Genomic DNA, 23114 nt, shown 5'->3' with positions numbered 1-23114 from the left:
AAATTGTTCATCGTTACCTATATCAGTCCAACTTAAATATGTTTTGATACTATTACAAGCTGAATAATCTTCCAATCATTTACTTACAGTGTTCAGTTCCTAAAATGTATTGAAACATTACTTTTTTTCTTCAGCCTGTGGTGGTATACAGTCAGGTGAAAGGGGAGTTGTCTCAAGTCCTAACTACCCAGAGCCTTACAGCAACCTGAATCGCTGCTCCTGGTTGTTGGAAGCCGCTGAAGGTGAAACCATCACTGTGAGTAACACAATGCCATGATTGTGTCTGCAGCTGGCAGTGCGAGAAGCACACTGAATCTTGAGGAACAGGTTTGAGACAATTTGGAAAAGCAGAAATGTGGAGGGATGAAATATCTCCCAATTGTCCTTACCTAGGGAAGAGGGGGACCGAAGATAACACAACCAAACTAGATTGTGCTTTTTGAAAAGAAGGATCCTAGTCTAACTTGACGTCAAAACATAGCACCAACTTTTCCTTTAAACAATGACCCTCTGTGTTTAGGAAACTAAAATAACTCATGTTATTAGATGTGCATGGATATTGTCATTATCATAAGAATAAATATGAGGCTGAAGTTTTTTCATCTCTACGGAAAAGTTACAACCCACTAGAGAGTTACTTTTGTGTCTTAATAGTTAGTCTGGAAGATAATATAGTTGCTGGTACAAATTACATCAATGAGATAGATACTACCCTTATTTCCCAATAACTATTAATGGGCTGCCTGAGGTGCTACTTTCTTGATCCAAACTGCTGGAAGACCAATTTAAGCACCTTTATGACAAAGCAGTGCTAAACTCCACACTGAATTATTTGACTGATCCTTTGGAGAACAGGTCCAATCAATGACATTTGAGGTCCAGGTCAGAAAAATATTCGAAGAGCAATTTTGCAAAAACACATTGCAGATTTTCATATGTAATGTCTCTTCCTAATTTCCCTGACATGTTTTCCTTGTTTACAACTACAAAGGTATTTTTTTAGAAGTGCAAACCCATAGTCTTAATTATTCTGCTGCATGATATTCTGACCACTGCATAGGTACTTACTTCAGGGAATACAGGATTATTTTAGTAGAACACAAAATTTCTATTTAATCCACAAATTTGTTTAAAGCAGAACTAATCTTAATCAGATGGAAGTAAATTGCTGTTTTAAAAGGACTGAGTAGCAGCCCCCTCAGTGAAGGCAGAGTAACCTTTTCCAGTAAAAGCTGCCAGTTTCAGTTGCTGGTAAAGTTCCAAACTTAAACCATTTGAGCTAAATTTGTATTGCCTCAAGCAGAGTTCTTTTGGAAATGAATACACACAAAAGTTATAGGAAGAAGTACTCTGTATTTGCTAAACTTTTCTACAAATATCCCAATCCTGCAACTGGCAAAAAAGACCCCATATTGGAAGAGGGCCAAGCAGTCATTAGTATACATCAGTATTTCAACATCAACAAACCCAGGAGTCCACTGGATCAGCAATCTAAATCTTTGAACTGGAAGTCCCACCCGTGTGTATATCCCTCCAAGGACAAATGGTGTCGGTGTGGGAGGGAGACAGGGTCAGAAGCTGCCTGCCCAGCCCAGTCTATTTATGTGATGCATCCAGGCCCACAGGAACCAACCATGCAACTGTTTTTCTCAGATTTAATGGAAACTAGCATTATTTTTAGCAACTGTTAAGCATTCTGATTCAAAATAATAGGAAGAAAAAAAAATCCAAGGCTTTCTGCTTACATAGCTACTTATATTTGAATGTGCAACTTCAGATTTCTTGACCAGAAGCCTTAAGAGCAGAAAAGTGGTTCAACACCTGCGCATTTTCAAGACCATTTTGAAGCATATACATAAGGTTCAAACATATGGTTAAATCCCAATAATGCCAGTTTTGAACCTGTGTGTTCCTCTTCCGTTTCTGTCTTCATGCTAAGAAGCTGCTGTTACCTGTAGTGACAAGACTCCAAGCAATACTTGCTGCAAAGCATCAAGGTGAAGTAAGGGTTGGATTTGGATTTCTGAGCATACCCAGAAATCATTGTGCTAGGATGGCTACAGGATCTGGATGGAATTGCTCTAACCCCTCCACTGGTGTGACTGGTGTTAGCTCATGAATGTCACTGTTGTTTGTTGCAGCTTACTTTTACAGCCTTCCACATTGAAAATCATTCGCTTTGTAAGTGGGACTCTCTTACCATCCTGAATGGCGGCTCTCCTGGGTCTCCTGTCGTAGGAAAGTATTGTGGAAACACATCCCCTGGGACTATTCGGTCTGGTTCCAGCAAGCTAGTCATCATCTTTAACTCTGATCACTCAATTCAAGGAGGTGGCTTTTATGCAACATGGACAGCAGAATCTCTAGGTAAGTGAAGAAGTACTGATTTTGTCAGGTTTAACACAGCAGTACATCATGCCTATATAGCACTTTCCAACCACAAAATTAAAAAGGATTCCTCCTCTTTAAATAAGTTTGCATTAAAGAACAAAAGAAATACATGCCAACATCTTCAGCATTCCTGAGAGAAACCAGCATGAAAAAAGTCAAGTATTAAACCAGTGTTGTCTGATCTCACACAATGAAATCAAATTTGGACGGATTTTGTACTTTTTAAGCCTCCCACTTGCAGTTTCTTGATGTCTGTAAATTGATAGCATGCTCATTATCCTCCCAGCAGTGGTATCTATGGTCAGTGACTATGAGACATTTTATTTCTTGAATAACAATTGTTTCACAGTTTGATTTGGTTTAAACACTTAAAACCAGAAAGAGGTTGGTTTCAAAATGGAGAGGCAGACAGAACTTCTCAAAGAGCACATGTGACAACAGCCTAAACCTCTTCTACTTTAGCAGAGATGGTACACTTTTGAAGATGGTGCACATGCAGGATTGAATTGGTGCATTTTAAAAAGCTACCTTCCCTCTGTTGAAAAAGGTAGCTCACCATCTGCAGACTTTCCTTCAGGAGATGATCAAAGGCAAGTGTAGGGGTGCTGGCTGGTGGCAGGACAGAATTCATTGTGCCTTCCTACCTCACTGCAGACCTGGAAATGTGTTCCCTAGTGTCACCTCTGGCTGTAAACCTTCTGGCTGATGCTGATCAGCTTTCCATCAGTTAGTGATCTAGTGATCATCAGTTAGTTCACACAGTCAATTGATGGAGTGTCTTCTTAAACATATCAATAGTCTGTGCTTGCGTGAATACACACTGTCACTTCAGCAAGTTTTTGACATTTTCCCTATTGTCACTGGAATTTCATGTGCAAGGAAGGCCACTCCTCAATGATGTAGCAGACATTGGCATACACATGCAATGTGCACAGTTGATATTCTCTCTGTGAAAGGAGATTTCTTTTGTTTTATATACCTGGTGTCCTTTCTCAGCTTTCTTCTTATTCGTCCACTGAGAATCTCTGGGTTTATATTCTGTACGTGTGAGCAAAACTTGGCCTTATATCCTTCTAAACACAAGAACCATTATCTAACATAGAAGAATGAAAACTAAAACCTTCGTTTTAAAGCTCATATGTATTTTCTAATTAAGAAAAAAAAAGTAGACTGTTACAAAGGTTTTTTTGCTCTTTATTCATCCTTTTACTACATTATCACTGAAATAATAATGGGTTGCTAGTACTGTGTGCATAGCCCTAGTAAATCATTCTTGGCATGGTATTTGCAAGTATGTTTCAAATTAAATAAACTTATTATGTCTAAGAACATGAGCTGCCACAGAGCCATAGCCAGCCATTCCCCCTTATAAATGAATCTGTTAACAATTTTTAAAGGCATGTTTTTCAGCCCTCTCCATAATCCAACCAAGATACACAGAGCTGCCTGGGCTGGAGGAGAAGTCACCATTTTGCTCTGGGTAAATGGATGTAGCTTGAGTAGATTCACATGTGGAACTGCATTATTAACATGTTGCAGAGTGAGAAAAACAAGGATTCAGCAGTAGATTGATTTTTTTTTCCCCAGCGTACTTCTCTGAATGGCTGTCAGTCATGATGTGCATGCTGCGAGGTGTGGGAAGGAACCTGCACAGTCTCGGGAGAAGCTCCTCATTAATGTATTTCTGACCCTTACTCTCTATGTGAGCAATAGTCCTAATTGTCAGCAGCATATAGATGGGCCAGAGCAAAACCGGTATGAATTGGCAAGGAGAAGGAGCTTGTGAAGAAGAGAAAGTAAAGTACAAAGACAGACCTTCTCTAGAGTGTAACTATCTCCCTGCTGCAGGGGTGAAAGAAGGAAAATTAAACAAAAGAGAAGGGAAAATGAAATTTGAATGGGTGCCATGGCTTTCTTCTCTCACTCTTGCAGCCACAGAAGCAAGCAGCAAATCAAAGCTGACACCAACAGGACATATTTGAATATTTCTCCCACCTCTTGCTATTTTTTCCAGGATGTGGTGGAATCATTCATTCAGATAACGGTATGATTAAGTCTCCTCATTGGCCTCAAAACTTTCCTGTGAACACCAGATGCACATGGACCATCATTACGCACGAAAGCAAACACTTGGAGATGAACTTCCACAGTAACTTCCAGATCCCAGATAGCAATGGAAGTTGCCAGAGCAGTTATGTGAAGGTAAAATAATTGTTGGCATTAGATAGCAGAGCAGTGTTTTAAGAAGTCATGATTGCAGAATCCTGTTTTGCAATCATGTCATGATTAGGATTGCTGAGGCACAAAATTCAGGAAATATAAACTGAATGTACCAATACAGTCAATTTTCTATATGCCTTGAGAACTGGCTTGTACATATTTTTAATTTTTATCTGTTCATGAGGCTCCACCTCCAGCAGGTTCTCATCATCCTACATGCTGCCCCCAAAATGAAATATATGAAAACTGTACATATGACTTCAGAACAAGGAAATAATGAGAAAATATAGTGTAATGAAAAGACTATTTCAATTACTCCAGTGAGTAAAAAACCAGGAATGTGACCCTATAATTCTACAAAACTTCTTTATACGTGTATAAACTGTCCAAGTCGCAGTAATCCTTCTTTTTTTCATCTCAAAAAACAAAGATAGCATTCTTATCTTTCATAGGTTGTCAAGAGTCACTTGTTTTCAAAGCAATAGAATGGAGTGGACATGCTTTGAATTTTTCACAGTGTCATTTTTTTCTCAGGCATTTGGCATATGTTCAGTGATTTTGTGCTCATTTTCTCCACAGCAGTGCAACTCCCACTTGAAATAAAGGGCAAACATAATTTGACAACATGTAGGAAGACTTGAGCAGCTGTACATCTGATCCATACCTACTGACTTACAAACCACAGTTGCATTCATTTCTTAAGGCTGTGGAAAAAAATACTATTAGATTTGTCTTTTCATAGCCTACTCCACTGATGAATTGATGTCATATGTTACAATAAATTTCACTAATATGAAAGTCTTAATGTCACCCAGCAAAGGTGCTTTAATTTCAAATTTCTAAACTGTCCTGAATGACATAGTCAAAACTATGTCAACTGGAGATTTTCTCCATAGAGAAAAATCTGAACTTTTTGGTGATGTCCACCTCTGTTTCTGAATGTCCAATTTGAGATGTATGAAGGTGTCTGGATATGAAAAAGTACAGAACAGGTGTAAGTTTCTTCCATTCATTCCAAGCTGAGCAGCCAAAAAAGAGGAATCCAAAATCAATAGTGACTTTGCAAAATCTTGGCCAGGCCATGGACTGTCTATATTAATCCTTTGAGCATCCTTTGCCTCAAACACCTAGCCAGATGAATGAGGTTATTCATATGCCTGCTCTTACAGACTAACCCTTGGCTAACCCTTTCTAGGATGGTAGCTTAGAGCAATCACAATTTCATGTGGTTGTTCTAGTTCCACTAGACCTCTTTCAGACACATTATTTGAAAAAAACAAACATTATTTGTTTTTAATATATTTTTGATATAAAGTACAAGTAAAAAAACCTGTTCAAAGACATTGATGAAAAATAAATTCATTATTAGAATAAATATTTTTTTCTTAAGGAAACATTTTAAATCCTTGGCAATAATCATCCTGATTCAGGAAACTAGTTAAGCACTCGGAAACATCAAACATTTATGCCTATGTTTCATTTTCTATGTGTGTTGAAATTCAGTGCTTAAACTGTGAGCGTCAAGTACATGTTTAAGTAATTACCTGAAAAGAGTTCACTTAAATACCTATCTAAAGCTGCATGTGCTTCTTGAATGCATGGTTTGATTGCACTTTGAAAGCACTAAACCATTTCCAATCTGGGCTTCTCAGGTGTGGAGAGGAAATGATGAAGAAGCAGCAGCTTTGTTAACCACAGGATGTGGAAGTTCAGCTCCTGATCCTGTTGTTGCTCCAAACAATGTGATAACTACAGTTTTTCAGTCTCAGGATGCTCCTGGGACAGGTTTCTCTGCATCTTTCATAAGTAGTAAGTAAAATTACAGCCAGATGTGTGCTCTATTAGTCCATTTTGGATTAGTTTGATCTGCTTGTAGTAACACAGACTTCAGTCCAACAAGGCATTGAAGTCTCTGTCCAGTGTTTGAAACGAAGAGTTTCCCTGCTGAACGCAATGGAGTTACTGTGTGCTCCACTGTTGGACTTGACAAAGATCTTCCATGCAGCTATAACTTTGTAGTTATTCTTAGCCACCTTTGCCTTTTCAGTGTGCCGAAAAGAAATGAAGAGGCTTTAAATGTTAAGAATTTATTTCTCTTTAGTTAAACTGCTTGGAAGCTAAAGCTATAATTTTCTTAAAAAGGAAGAAGGATCTGCCTTTCCTTTAGAATTTTTATCTCTGTTCTTCTTTTCAAGGCACATGCTGAAACTGTGGTAATTTCTCCTATATATGGCATAGCTCATGTTCTTCACATAAACGGCTCTCAGGAGAAGAAATGACTTCTCACCACCTGCTCTGGCCTTTGCTTTGCTTTGTTGTATTTATATTTCATGTAGCTCAAGTGGCATTTCCGGGTGGGCCTCTCCATTTCTTTCACCATTGCATGTGCTTTGTGATGGTCAAACCCACCAGAGGGGTAGGACATAGTGCTCGATTGCTGTCGGTTTGGTTTTTTAGTAGAATGCTGCCAAAGGAAACCACTTTCCCTTCACTGGATTCAGATTAAAACAGTGAGAAATTAAGTGCTTAGAGGAAGACACTATTGAAGTATACAGAATTCTGAACTGAAACAGCTTTTGTTTTTATCTCTGCACTAATGTTGCCAGTAACAACTAACAACCTCTTAGTGGAGACAGTCACAGGCTTCATATGCCCTTTCCTAATCTTATACCAGCATTTCACTGTGCACTGCACGCTTTTAAGCCTGTAGCTTAAAATAAAGAGAAACCCCAAGGCCCAAGTCATTGGGATCAGAAGGAGCTCCATGCAAATGAACAGTTCTGTGTGCTTAAGATGTTCTGGGTGGCAAACCTCTCCTGCCTCTGCATATAGCGAAGCACCCCAGAGATGACCCTGCAGCAGACTGCATTCTCCTGGCTGTCAGGCATGAAGCAAAAATCATACCACTTGGGCTAACATGGGCATTTTCAAATGCGGCTAAACTGCTGATGTGCCCCAATAATCCCTCATCCAGTTCAGCTACATTTGTCTGTACTAAGGGATTTTGAAATGTGCAGGCTCCAAACCCATTAACAATGGCAGTGCTGTGTCCTTCTGGTCGGTGGGCTGAGGGGCTATGGCCTGGTCTTACCCAAGACATGCAAAGGTACTGTGTGAGGCTGTAGGTGGGAAGGCCCTATGTTTCCCAAAAACACTGCTCTGTGTGTGTAAGACCTGCTTTTGCCACCATCATATATACTAGTCTCCCTGGTTTTTTTGACCACTCTCTTGAGGGATGAAGTCCTTGTGTACATTATAGGTTTTCTCACTGCAAAACCAGAATGATATTATCACCTGGATTATAACTGTGTCTTATTTATTTATGTTTGCAGGATGTGGAGTAAATTTCACCAGCCCTGCAGGTCGTATCGTCTCTCCTAACTACCCTAGTCAGTATGATGACAACTTGAACTGCAGTTATATCATAGATCAGGGACCACAGTCACTAGTGATTCTAGAGTTTGAGACTTTCCACTTGGAAGGTAACTGCTCCTTCATAATTTCAGTATGTACTACGAAGTGTAACTTCTTACTTGAAAACATACCAGTCTTCTATTATGGAAAATGGTTGATGGTTTAATTTGCTGGTCCATTCTGAAAATCATTTACAGACAAACATTTACAGAGATAGTTTCCAGGGTTCAGTTTTGTGTCACTGATGGCTTCCAGAAGAATGAAGATAGATCTCAAACGCTGAATATCTTGCAGCAATGAAGTTGGGAATTTGCCAGGTGGTTGGAGTATAAGAGTCACTGTGGCCAATTTAGGTGTTTGTTCCTGGGTTTTGTTTTTTTTTTTTTTTCTTGCCATTGAGTCTTATAATCTTTTTTGATCTTAGGCCAGCTGTTTTGCTTTTCAGTGCTTCTGTTTCCCTAACTGATAAAATGGCTATAAATATACTCAGGTGTTATACAAGGATATATGAACATATAAATGTGAAACTAGGTGAAAGACTACAGTAACTGAAAACTATAAAAGTTGTTTCTGTGTATATACCCAGCAATGAAAGTCACTTGAGATTTTCAAACTTCACAGCATTTAGCCAAGAAATAGCAGGTATAATATCCTGGTCTTATTGATGTGAATGGTAAAACTTTCCCAAATTTGATAGGATCAAATTTTTATGGGTAGAGATGTCATGATAACAGAGAGGAATAAGTATGTCAACCTACTTGGGTGGCATCACATACTTTGAAGCCATCTTAATTTGATGGTCCTTGAAGTCACCTAGACAAAGAGATCTTTGAGTAATTTGTTACTTACCTGGGGGTGCATAATTTGAATTTTTCTTCAGACCAAATCATAAAATCAAAAATAGGCTTCCTTTATTTTCTTTTTAAGTTTGCAAATTGTTTTGAATCAAAAAGTATTCTGGTCCAAACTTAATTTAGGTCCATGACAAAGATTTGATTTGACTATGATTTTATCTGAAGCATTTTTTTCATCTCCCAATACAAACCACTACTTTAAGAAATATTTTTTTTAATGAAGTCTAACCAACAGAAATTACATAATTTGTTTGTGTAGAAGACATTATTATTCTGTAGATGTGGCTGAATCAGATGATGCCAATTTTGACACCTTTATGAGTGCATTACTGATCTGTATTCTGTCTATGTATTCAGTTAATTTACAAATGAACTCAAGCTTTTATTATTAAGAAGGTTAAAGCACAGAGGTGATACAGACATAATAATAAACATAGACCTAAATAAATACTAAAAATATTTTACTTCTTCCAGGGCAATTTGCTCCTTTATTGTTATAAGCTTTCTTAGGCTACACAAACTAAAAGTCCCTAGTCACATGAAAGAAAAGAACTGGATATGAGCTAAAGGACATCTGGTTCCAAAGAGAAAGTAAGACACTCTCGAGTAGTTGATTTTTAATATTTTTCACAAGATCTTAAAATATAACCTGTAGCAAAGAGAAATTGCCTGGGTTTAAATTGGAAAGAAAGAAGATTGAAACCACTATCTTGTAACCTATCATGCAGAAGTGAAAACGTATTCAGCTGTCCCACTGAAAGTGTTTAGCACATGTGCCTATGGGTTTCCAGCATGAACTCCCTTAGTTCTTTTGCAAAGGCAGAACAATGTTTGGCAGCATCTGCTAAAAACATTTCCAGCTATTCCATATGCAAGGAAGTATTGCACCTGCTTAAATTGTTGCTGAGTGTGGCCTTTAAAATCTTCACCATACTACTACAGATGTTCTAGATTGGGTTTTTAAAATTCAGCTAGATGCCCAATTAATATAATTTGCTACCTATTTGACCTCTCAAAAGAAATCCAATTTTTTTTTTCATGGTTGTTTAGTAATGAAATATCTAATGAAGTATCTAAAATAATGCCTGTAAGGCATACATATCTCATTGACCTTAACTGGTTGAGATATCTTTTCCAGAAAATTAGAAGGCAGAAGGTAATTGGTTATAGTGCAGTGACACATTGGTACAAAATTGAATGACTTCATGGGTTAGTCACAGATCTCTGCTGTAGAGTAGTTATGTTTTCAATTATGAGACGCCTGTTCTGATTATAAAGAATGACTCCAAATGAGGCAGTTAACCCACAGCAGTGATACAATGTCAGTATCTGGAACCAAACGAACATGACATGCATGTACTATATATTAAATATGTATTAAGCACTAAATATAGCAAGTAACAGAGCAAGAGAGAACTGGAGGAAACTCCATTTGTTGATTTTGTGATCAAAATTTAATCTAAATTGGCTGCTTCCTTGTAGGTAGAAAAATTGGTTTTATCTGACTTTGAGCCCCTGGAAATAAATTGATTTATCATCTAGACTTATCTCCTCATACAGTAAAGTGAAAAAGATAGTGCTTTAAACTCAAAAGCGTATGTGTAGTACAGGTGGAATGACTTGCCTTCTGAAGGCCTCTCTCAATCTCATTACCCATTAACTATTACAGGAAGCCATAGACAATAGCTTACACAAGATACTTAAGACATAGGCAGCAAAACATAGGCAAGATTAAGCATATGAACAGAGTTTGGCTTAGTCTCTGTAATTTCCTTGCAGCCCAAGGAATGTCTCTTTCTGTCCCAAACTGAGTATGGTTACAGAACCTCTCTTCTGATTTGCCTGTTTCATGAAGCTGCGTAGGTTGTTGTCTGCTTCTTGTAGTACCACCTACATTATTGTGTTTGGTTATTATAAAGAACCAAACAAATGGAGGTGACTTTGTTTTTTCAGCCCCACTTCTGTGACAGTGATAAATGTCATCTGCCATCTCACCTCCCTCCTTGGATCAAAGGTCAAGAGAAATCTAACTTACTCGAATTAGCCAAAAAACCTTATCTGTCTATCTATACTTAGTAGACCTGCTATCTAAGAAATAATTAACCATATCCACCTTTTGTTCATAAGATTTATTCAGATGAACATCCCTAAAATACACCTCTAGGACAGCTAGAGTAGTGTGTTATTAAATTGCTGCAATACTCTTCCAGTATGAATATAACATGTAATGAAGTCTGAATTCAGTTGTTACTAGGCAATTCAGAAAATAGACAATTTTTGCAATAGATTATTTTGAAAGATATATATATATGAAAGACTTGTAATTCCTTCCTTTCAGAATAGTCTCTTGTGCTATGGAACTGGTTAATATATTGCACAGGAGTATATATCTGTGTAATACTTTTCCTACATTCATAATTACTAATTGTATTACTGTTTACACCTGAAGCAACAAGTGTGAACCAAACACTCATTAAGTTTTACAAACTTTAAACAAAATAACAGGTTCTGCCTCAATACAAAATGAATCAGAATCTATGGCTATAGACAGAGAGATGGAAAGAGGACATGGTTGTTAGTGATCAGATAGCTAGGGACCCAAATTCAGTCAAAGTTTTCGTGCAGGCATCATATCAAATAAATAACTTTATGGAGAATAATAAGACGAGACAGAAATTTCTGCTAAATGGAAAGGAGACAACCCAAAGGCATATTCAAAATGTAATGTAAGGACAACTGAAGCTCTTATCACGTGAACTTTGGAAGCAGGAGTCAATGTATCAATGCTGAGCGGTACAGAGATGATAAATAGAGTGCCGATAGATAAACAAAGGCCTTGAAAGCAAATACACGCAGCAATTCGAGAAAGAGGGCTATGTTATAACGTCAGGCCAATAATTGATTCTCTCCAGTGGTATTTGGAAGAAATACTGTCGAGGCTAGAGGAACGAATGGTACAGTATCCACGTTGGAAAAATTATTTTTTGGGTGAGAGTGACAGGTATGTGGAAGGATAGAACTGAGTTTATCTTAAAGATAATCACTGGAATCACTTGACAATATTTATATCTAGCCTGGATAGATATATCCAAATAATTACCTAATGAGGGCAGACAAAATAATGAGGATGCAAAGAAAGAAGCAGCATGGGAAGACTTGAGGGAGGGGAAAGCTCTCCTATTGAATGATTTTGTTGAGACACAGAAATAAGATTTTATTCTGAACAGAAAGAGGCCTGGAGGAGGGAAGTAGGCGTATGGGGTCATCAGCATAGAAAACAGTAGTTGCATTATGTCTTGCAAATGAATTACACAGAGCTAATGTGGAGATAAAGAGAGAAAGACAAGAGAGGAGGTTAGCTCATTGAATCCTCAGGGATGAATCAGAAGGGAGAATACAGTAATACCAGAAGGATAAGCAAAAGCTCTCAGAGAGAAGTTTATGAAGAAAAACAGTTGCTAGCTATGGGAAAGTGCCTGTCAGCTCAAAGAGGATGTGGGTCTGACATCTGGCTAAGAAAAGATCTCAGGAGACTCATGAAAGCTGTTCCATTGTAGTGCAAGGGACAGAAATTGGTCTAGAAAAGATCAAAGATGATAGAATTAGAGGAAATAAACTACAGAGAAGAATTGCTGACGATGTGCTGAGTATGTGTAGAGGCTGGAAGTATGACATGAGGAGATAGCATAGAGGAATCTGAGGCTGGGGATTATTTACGGAATAATGTATTTTAGTATGATGAGAAATTAAGGAACAGTGTAAACAAGTGATGAGTTACCGGACAGAGATCAAACAATCATCAGTTTCAAAACGAGAAATTAAAGCCTTTTGCTCACAATTCCTATGTCAACCATCTTATCTTTCCAGTGCAGCCAGTTCAAAAACCACTTGTGACAGGTACTGTGGACCCTTTCTTTGCTGAGAAGTCCATTCACTCATCCCTTTCTCCAAAGTGTTTCCAGAAAGGGACCTGAGTTGCTTCCTCAATTCTTTTCAATTCTAAAATTGCCCTTGTCTCTGTTTGGGTTTTTTTTATTATTATTTCTTTGTATTTTAAAATTGATTATGTTTTTTAATTATATCACATTATCAAGTATTCTCATAATAGAGCAGGACATGAAGACTATTTTTATTAATTATTTTATAATTAACAGTGTAATCAGTTATCTGATGTGGCTGATTGTTTTCCGCTTAGTTACTCTTATTAAAGTCAGACTTGTACCGTATTTCCCTATCAGCATAATTTTAAAACTTATTAGAATACATTGTCTTCATTAGAGAGAAAGAATTTTTAAATTAAAACTCCAGAGGTTCTAAAATATACCTGCCCGCTGGGAAGACTCTGTTGTTCTTGTGTAACAGAATTACCCTCCATTCCTATTTGTCATCCTGTTCAATACGAGTCATCCTGTTTCCTACAACACTAGGAAGCAGGTTGTTTTGACTGGACAGTCTGCAGGAATCACTCTTCTGCAATCCGAGGCTCAGTGTCTCTCCTGTTAAATTTAGAAAATTCCTAATTAATCCTTTGCAGTTTAAGTAACTGCCCCATTGCTGCTAACAGATTGCTAAGCATGATAACTTAACCTCAATAAATATGTGACACCCCAGCTTCCATTATGCTTGTAAATGATGAAGAAAAAGACAAAGAAAACACCAAGTTGTTCTATAAGCCTAACAACTAATCAAGCTTGGTTTTCGGTAGATATGCACTGTGTTTTTCACTGACAGCATTAATCCAGCTTCCTTGTGGCTCCCTCTTGCTCACACAAGATACCCAACCACTCTTGTTCTCACCATACATCCCTTGCTGGTACCACCCTGGGTACCACTAACTTCTCCCCATGCCTGTGGCTCCCAGCTGGCTCTGAGCTCCCAGGGTGCTCAGCAGATCTCTGCCCAAACTCACAGCCCTTGTGCTGAAAACACAGCTTGCCCTTCTCTGGGGACATTCCTCTGGCACTCCAACTCAGCCACTGACCTTCATGAAACTTAGATGAACTTAAGTCATTTGAGATCTCTCATTTCAGTCGGATCTGGCTGCAAATGGTGAGGTGGCTAGAAAGTCAGGAAGGTAGGGTATGGAGTCAGAGAGGATGGCTCAGTCCTCCAGAAAACTAACTGCAAATGAGAAACTGAAAAACAATGGGAGGAAAAAATGTAGAATGCTACATTCCCCATTTCTATGTTTCTCAGTGCTGCTGAATGGGCAGCTTTTCACTCACCCTAATATCTGTACCGATTTGCCCCCTAAAGCACATTGCTCCTAAAAATCGTTTCTTTTCCTATTGCTCAGTCATCTCCAAATCTCCACTGACTGCCGCTGTCACAGCATTTCACTGGCAAACTGCAAGTTTAAATTTACATTTTTTTTGTCTTCTGAGTCAAGCTGAAGAATCTGGATTTTGTTACTCCAAAGTTTGAGGGAGAGAAAGAAGTCAGTTCTGAAACATGTCAGTGTATGGACTATTTATTCATTTTCCCAAATTCTCACTCTTAATGATTTAGAATTACCTGCACTGAGTGCTGACTTCTACATTAAGGGAAAGAAATACCAGGTAGTTGGTTGCCTGTAACAGAAGGTGCATTGCTTTGATCTGCAGAGGAGATCTATGCTTTTGTAAGGTCCTCTCATCTCCTCATAAATGGTGTTCACTCAACTATGAACTCCCCAGAACTCTAGGGGCCTGGAGCCTTTTCCGTACAATGATAGGATGTGTTCAGTGAGATCAGTCTGAGGTCTTATATACAAGGTCTCTCTGCCTTATTCTACCTCAGTTTTTCTGCATGTTAAAAATTGACATTTGCTTCTTCAGCAAGCAAATGAGATACCAAGATCCTGGAATGGAATGTAATGTAAAATTTAATTTTTATCCTGTGTGAGGTCTATATACTTGCAGCTCAGTAAATCATATGGAAAATAAGCTGCTAACACTTCTCCATTATATGTCCATGCAGCCCCAGCACTCTTGAGCAGAATTTGTCTTTATGATGGAGTAAGCATCTACAGTGGGACCAGGGTTACCCCACATCCTCTCATCACACTCTGTGGTAATGAACTCCCTGCCCCAGTCAGCGTCTTTGGACCTATGCTGCTCAACTTCTACACTGACTCTCACATTGCAGGCTTTGGATTCCAGGCAAGATACAGAGCAATTGGTGAGTAGCCACTGTCCTGGGCTTTAGGTGGGGGAAACATTCCGGCTCGATAATGGTTCAGTGTAGGAAATGTTGTACCTTATGTTGGGAATACCTTAGATGGATGTAGATGGTTCATATTCCCTCTGCACTTGCCCAAAAGAGCTCTCATGACCAGGACGTGGGACTGTTTGGTGCATGTTGTCACTGATGGAGGTGCTATCTCACAATTCCCATTTCAAGACACTACATGGGACCAGTCAGGAACTGAAACACTTTTTCTTTGCTGTAGAAAAGAAATGCAACCCATTTTGGCAGGTGTTTGGTTTTTGGGGGTTTTGGGTTTTGGTTTTTTACACTGTTTAAGGAGAAACATCACCAGTTTATTTAACTGAGTTCATTTAAAAGATTTTATCACATACAGGAGAATGGTCTGATTCTGTTATATTAAAACTACACTATACAACATGGGAACCAGAACAGGATCTTCAAATAGACCCAGATATATGCCTCCATTTGATGACCCTCTTGTAGTGCCAGGTATTAATGTAAATAAAAATTGGGATCTAGGTATATTTTTATTTTTTAATGAACATTTTCACCAAAACTTTGTCATTCACATGATATCTCTTTTATTTTAAAGAGGAAATTTGTATTAGAAAAAAGTTTCCAACTTTAGCATTTAGAATTGGCATCTGCACAAATATAAATATCCCAAAAGATTAATTTTATTTTCAAAACCAATTTTGATATATTCTAGGTTTAACTTGTAGAGACAGTACTTTGATTTTTGAAAGCTATTATTTCATTTTCTAACTGCAGAGAAAAGTGTGAGTTCTTAACTTTGGTATTTCCCTTAATGCATTCCTCATGTTCAAAGCCACACCAAAAAAGCATAAGGCTAAATTCTTTATATAAAATGAATGGCCTGATACAGATAAGACAGAGGGCACTGAGAAATGACAGTGTGCAGTTACTCATGAAGAGACCTTCATAACTCACTCAAGTCAGTTGCTGCTGACTTGTGACTTCTGACATTTGAGAAACATGACTGCAGCCTTATTAGCTTGTTGTTGTATACAAAGCAGATTCTAGCAATTAACATTCCTCTTCTCTCTAGTTGTATTGTTTGCTGAAAAAAAAAAAAATGAAAAAGGCTTCCCCCTCCTAGTGTAGAATAATGCTGATTCTTTATCCTCCCAGCTCCTGTCCTTTATCTGCCAGTGCTCCAGGCCACCAGCCTGAGCGGCTGAGGAGCCAGGGGCTCTGGATGCAGCAGCAGCCCTGGATGGGAGTGCCTTTGTTAAGGTCGCGGCTTGGGCAATGGCATGTCCTTTAAAACTTGAAAAGCTGTGTGTGGCTTTAAGCTATTTATCAACAGGACACAGGGAAACATTTTTTGCCAAGTTAACATTATAAAATAAAGGCTGCAGCTAACAATGGAGATTAGAGTTGGTTTTATAATAGTTTTTGTTCCTTCAAGCACTGAAGCTGGGAACAAACATTAGCCACATCCTGGCCTCATCAGCATCCATGGTGTGAAACCCTGAGAAGCCAAGCAGTGCCTTTAGTTCACTCAGCTGGAGAGCAAGTATGCAGTCCTCCATCTCAGCCACCCCCCACTGCTGGTGAGTCCCAGCACAAGGTGGGGGGGGGGGGGGAACAGTCCCCGGGGTTAGTGACACCTGGGGACTCCTCTCTCTCTTTCTGCACAGAACAAATGCTACAGTAATACCCCAGCCCTGACAGGAGGCGGAGGGATGATGAGGCTCTGTGTACAGTTACTCCAGAAAAGTCAGGGGCAGGGCTACGCATGCAATTATGGCTGCTTTTGTGTCAGTGCCAAACTTTCAGAGGCCAGGATTTGGATGAGGGAATTTCTTTGCCCACATATCAGCCAGGTTTCTCTTGGCAAGCTAGAATGGGTACAGAGCTCCTCCAGATACCTCTGACACCCCGCTACACAGGGCACCCTCCCCATCCTGCTGCTCCCTGGTCCTACTGCAGCACACTTGAAATCAGGCTCAATCTTTTACTGTAAAAATGGGGAGCCATTGCCATTTGGTATGGACTTGTAACAACTTGTTACTTTGATACTTGACTGTGGTCTTACACGGCAGAGCACAACTTGATAGGCATCTCTGCATTTAACCAGTCCTGGGCATGACAGTGAAGACTGCTCCTAATTTATCAAGGGCCATTCTTTCCTTATGGCTAAAAGAGGACTAACTCGAGCTCCTGCAAGAAATATGAGAATTAGAACCAAGCTGGTGTTCAGACAGTAATACCTTTTTTTGTCTGTTTCCCCTACAGCTTGTGGTGGCAATTTCAATGGCTCTGTTGGTGTTATCAGCAGTCCGGCCCATTCAGTTCTTGATTATCACAACAACATGAACTGCTCGTACTACATCACTGTTGGAAATGGCAAAGTAGTGGCCCTCAAGTATGTAACCCAAGTTCAGCTTGTCATCAAGGGGGCAGGGAGGTCTCTGATTCCAATTAAAGACAGCTATTATTGACAATTTTCTCTTTATCTTTCCTTTTCCAAGTGGAAAGCTGAACTAAAATGAGAAATGGCTACTGAAGCCCCATTTATCAACTTCAGGCCCCCTTACATCTTTCTCTAACTTATGTGCAAAACATGACCACAATTGTAACTTCCCACTTTGGTCAGCAAGAGGGCTAAGAAATTGTAAAAAATGCAGCTCATGATTTTAGTTAAATTCTGTCAGCCTTTGAGGAGTTATAAGACTCCTGTGATTTGATATAAGAAAAAAAAAATTATTTTAGAAGGCTGGTACTCACTTTACAGACCAAGTAATAATACCCACCCAGAAAGAGTATACTTCTGAGTGTGTGCTGTCCTGCCTAAAAAAGGGATATGGCAGCCACAAAATCTTGCCACTGAGATATTAGAAGATACATTCTTCTGTCATATATATGCTGATTGTCAATTAAGAGAACATTTCGCAACTAAGTGGAAGACCTAGCTGGGCTGCACTCTGAGCCTGCACTTTAAATGGCCTTCACATGCCCAAGGCAATTGCAGGCTGAGCAATTTGCAGAAGTGAGAGAGGGGGTATGTTTGCACAGGGGAGATCTGCTTCTTCACAGAAAGCCGAGGTGTGCTGACAGCTTGCCTTCCAAGAGGCCCAGTGGGTGATGGTCACTATTTCTTTGAGGCTGGTTGGCTGGAGTGTTTTGCCATGCAGTTAATAGTTCTGCTTACTTGTTCCTGAAGAGAAATGTTTTGTGGTATCTGTCTGTGTATGGCCTTGGCTATTGCTATCACTTGGATATTGCTATCACTTTTTTCCTCAAGCACTAAAAACACACATAACACAAGAACAGAAATGAAAACGTGATACCTAAAGCTCCAAGTGTATTTTACAGATTCAACAGCTTCCAGCTTGAAATATCTCCCTCCTGCTACAAAGATTATGTGGCTGTATATGATGGCTCAGACACTCATGCTCCTCTCCTCGGGAAATTCTGCGGCTCAGAACTGCCTCCGAATATTAAGAGCTCCAGTAATAACTTGTTCCTCGTGTTTAACACTGACTTCTTTGGGGAGGACCGGGGATGGAAAGCATCTTTCAGAGAGACCTTAGGTAAGAGCATTATCAGACTCATAACCCCAAGAATCTGCTGGTAAGTAATTTCCTTTGGTGAAGAGCAGTTACGGTCTTACTCACTAGGGATGCTGGAAGCAGAAGAATGTTTCTGATTTTGTAAAAATTGACAGAACTAAGCTAAATACTAGGCTTATGGGATCCCTGCATTCCAGCCTTGGTTCTGAACTGATTCCTTTTATTCTTTGCCAACCTTTTCTTGCCTCTCTGAAGGCATAGACAGTTTTGGGGTGACTGAAGGCTTAGCAGCACCCAAAGGCCTCTCATTTGGAGGAAAACTAGCAATACCTGAGAACTCTCATTCTTCTGTAGTCAAAGGTTGGTGGTGTGCTAAAGATGCCTCCTTTCCATCTATTTCCTCAATTTCCATTTCCTTGCAGTTCATCTCACACCTTTTTAAAAACTAAAGTGTTAAGGTCAGTTAAGGTTGGGGTTCTCCCCCAGACACCACTGTGCTGATGTCTACTGATTTTGGGGATCAATCTGGTTAGCTGGCAATAACATAAATGGGGATCATAGCAAGAAGGTACTGGATGTTAGCTGTTTTGATGGACACAACAGTCAGGGGCAAAGCTTGATTATTACCTTAAAAAAAGGTTTAAGCCCAGTAGTCTATTTTTAAGATCGAAGTGTAAAAGGAATTTTTTACCTGCTTATAACATCTGAATTTTTTAGGGATAATAAGAATCAACTGATTATTACGTGTAAATTGATTTCATGTCATCGTTACTAGTTTCCTGTGTAATTAACTCAATGTTTTTGTGATCTAGAAAGAAGTAATTGTCTGGTTTACAAAGCTGGCACTCAGACAGATCAGAATGAAAGGCCTTTGTGGCAGAACAAACATAGTCTTCTGCTGAGTCATTGAATCCCCTCCCAACCCCTAGCCAGCGACTTTCTCATTTGATACAGTCTGAGAAAGTATTTACAGATAAGGAAAATAACTGGTTCTACAGGCGTTGCCAAGAAAAATATTCCCACAGAACCTCATGGTCATTACTATTATTAACTCTTTCTTTGCTTCACTCTAAGGAATTGCTACAAGAATCTTTTAGGACCACTCTTGTGGACTGTTATTTCAAGTAATATAATGTTGCTTCACGTGTTGCTGTCTTTAACTGTTAGATATCAGTTGTCAGAGATCCCCCATAGCCTGGATTCATGTTTCCAGGGTGAGATCATCAGGAACTTCCCAAGCTCTTGCTCTTCCTGTTGGCATATAGTCAATTTTTTTAGCCACTGACTTTAGATTTATTTGTGCAACTTGCCAGAGATTCTGCTTAAGCAACAGAACACAAGCCAAGCTCTTCAAGTCAGTACCAAGCCTGATTATTTCCTAGAGTGAGGAGAAGCCTTTTATGAATAAACTTTGATATCTATATTAGGCTAATTTTTGGAGGGACATTTCTGCAGGTTCCCAAGGAAAGGGAGATTGTGATGTTGCAGGAGTTACCCAGGAGCAATGGAGTTGCAAGTTGGCCATGCCAGAGATGTGGGTTGTGTGATGAAAAGCCCATGGTGGTGAGATGCTTAATGGTAGGTCTTCTTTCTCCTCTGTGGGAAACAAGCCACCAGGACTAAACCACAGAGCCATTAGAAAGGATCCTGACAGTCCCATGCTAATACAGAATGGCCAAAAAGTAAAAAAGTATATTATAAAAGGAAAACATGAGTCACAGTCCTATAAACATTTCCAGTTTGACTTGTCTAAAAAACAGAGCCAGGAAAATCTGTGACACATCTTTGTACTATGAGGTCTGAGATTCTGCTTCAAATGAAAGAGAACAAAACCATGGAGATCTAAGAGCCTGTTATTCTAAATGATGCTTTAGAGAAGCTCCCTCATGTCTGTCAAAAAATAAAACCCATGTGGTTTTCTAAGAGTACAAATGCAATCAGATGACAATTAATAATGATAAATCTCTTGAATAAGGAAGATGGTATCTATAGAGAAACAAGAAGCCTCATTCTGTGCTGAATGACAATGCGCACATTATTCTATAGTGACCCTAGGGAAGCACAACTGGATAACGTAATTATTGCTCTCTGTTTAATGTTGTGAGTGAGCCTGATTATGTATTGGAAAGAAGCGAGCAGAAACAGTGCACTCATTTGTAGCAAACTAAACTATTTCCTTTCCTCACAAGCTCTTCCAATTTCTTTCCTCATCAGCTTCTCTCAGGGGTACTGCAAATCCAGGGTTATCCATTCTTTCTCTCTTGTGGATTTTACTAGTGGGGAGTCCATCTGATAACCATTGCGGGGGCAGGGAAGGGAGAAGATGAAGTAGGAAACGCACAGAAGTCTAGCAAGACTGACAGTAACCAGGCATTCAAAGAGTTAAACCCTGACATTTCTGTAGAAAAACATGTTCTAATTTTAAAAAATTGTTTACATCACTGATCCTGCACCTGCTAGAATATTTAAGGTCCCCCCACTAGTCAGAAAAGGGAGACTAACAAAGTATGAAATAGTGTATTGTAGTACAGCACTGTCTCACCTTTTTTGTCAAATGTCTTTTCTTTTCACCACGCTACTCCGTATGCTGTGCAACATCACGTTAACTGCACATTTCCCAAGCAGCGTTCTTTGTCATAACCAACTCTGTGATACGGTGCATTTGAGGCAAGGGAACATGTGGCCCTTGGTGCAGTTTAGAGAGTTTATAATTTCACTGTCTCTGCTGCTAAGTTTGGACACTTATTGGCCTCATTTTTGGAATCAGTGGACATGCTCTCAGGCTGAAGTGGTGAACTGGGCTAACTGGAGGATCCCAGCCTGCTCCAGGTGTTAGATTTGTGGGAAGAAAGACTCCTCTTATCTTAGTTACCACTGACCTTTTCTCTGCCTTTGTTTGCAGTCTGTAAAATGAGAATTATACCTCCTTTCCACAGCGAGCATGTGCTCCTCTAGGCAATCAATGAAAGGATGAGAAGAGATAAATCAATACCAGCTTAAGGTATTTGGTTACGGGAGATGTCTCTGTGAAGGAAGGAAAGCTAAGATCTCTCCCCAAAGAATGAGGTCTGCGTTTACTGAGCTTGTGACTCTGCCAAAGATCTCCTGATTGTCTCTCCAGCTCTAAGGGGAGACCTGAGCTTTTCAGCTGACCCTGGCTGGCAGGGACGGAACCTGCACTTGCCTCTGCCATCCCTGCTGTGATAGCAGGAACTTTGTGCTTTGGTGATAAATGGAGCTTCTGCCTATTCCCATCCAGCAGTGGAGTGACCCTCTCACCCCAATTTGCGATCTCTCTGAGGCTTATGATACAAAGGATGAGAAGACATATAAGGGTTGGGGTTTTTTCTTATTTTCAAGGAGTCAGGAACCCCTGCCAGGAGATGTAGCTGTGACCTTATTAACAGCACACCATTTTTGCTTGGCAGCTTTCTGTGCTCGTGTACATAGCCCCATTGTCTCAGTAATGAAAAATATATCACATTCCAAACCATCGGAGAAGGGTCTAGGGGTTTTCTGAAAGGCAGGTCTGCTCATGGGGTCTGTCTGAGGAAGCCACATGAATTTACAAGAAGCAAAGTGTTACACATGGTTAGACAAGTGGGTTGAGTCAGAAAGTCTTCCTGAGATTTCTTCATACAATACTGGCAAAACTGAGGTGGAGTTGGGACAGTAGGGAAGGTGGGATAGAGGAGGGCAGGAAGACTGACTGCTTTTTCTCTACAGCCCTAAATCCTGCTCGACTTTAAGCTGTAGCCAGCTCTTTTCCCTCCCGTTTTTTACACTATCTCTTGTGAGCATGCAGGAGAAATTCATATTTATGTTTTTTTGAAAAAGCAGTATGGTGTAGTGCATTAATACCAATGTCATCCCTTGTTTGCATTACCTTGGGGCTTACAAGCTCATGGGCCACAATTCCACTGCGCTAGGCACTGCACAGGCAGGAAAAAAGCAACAATCTGCTGTCACAAAGAGATTATGATTTAAACACAAGACAAGGAAAACCAGATGTATATAAACAGGCAAGAAGAATAGGGTGGCAACAATGAGAAAATTAGTGATGTAGGCTCTAAGGCAGAAGAAATGCCTCCAAAACCTTTGGCAACCATTAGACCATTGGAATGTGAAGTCCTCAAACACCCCATCCTCTGCATTGTCCTCAGTTTGCCCAGTGTTTCCCTCAAGGATCCCTCTGTCCTTTTATTCAATGAGCATTTTCTATTGAATGAATATTAATCATTTTCTGTAGGAAACAAAATCAGAAGTGAGTAGAGTTTAGAAGAAAAATAGTTGGAAAAAGGAATCTTCTCTGATACAATAGAGAAATGCATTAATAGGTAATTTACATAAATAATCTAGTATGCATATCATAGAAATAGATTATAATCTTGATGCTTTTCTTCCTGACAAAATGATCTGTAACTTACCTGATAAATTACTCAGAAGTATCTGTCTTCCCTTATTCTATTAGCTGTGTATTGAATTACTTGTTTCCTGTTTGGAATAC

At 39.4% G+C, this 23114-nt stretch overlaps 1 protein-coding gene across 1 annotated transcript in view; it reads left to right on the top strand.

Annotated features, from left to right (window-relative positions):
* CUBN (cubilin) overlaps window positions 1–23114 on the top strand; it is a 146546-nt gene that overhangs the window by 110266 nt on the left and 13166 nt on the right. The window contains 8 exon segments of the mRNA XM_075746285.1: window positions 135–256; window positions 2142–2367; window positions 4406–4593; window positions 6264–6420; window positions 7944–8093; window positions 14838–15038; window positions 17331–17460; window positions 18411–18628. Coding sequence (XP_075602400.1) covers window positions 135–256; window positions 2142–2367; window positions 4406–4593; window positions 6264–6420; window positions 7944–8093; window positions 14838–15038; window positions 17331–17460; window positions 18411–18628 — 1392 coding nt within the window.

This window comes from Balearica regulorum, chromosome 2, assembly GCF_011004875.1.
Source record: "Balearica regulorum gibbericeps isolate bBalReg1 chromosome 2, bBalReg1.pri, whole genome shotgun sequence".
Lineage (NCBI taxonomy): Eukaryota > Metazoa > Chordata > Aves > Gruiformes > Gruidae > Balearica > Balearica regulorum.
The sequence above is the reverse complement of the archived record's forward strand: the minus strand, read 5'-3'. Positions and strand labels throughout refer to the sequence as shown.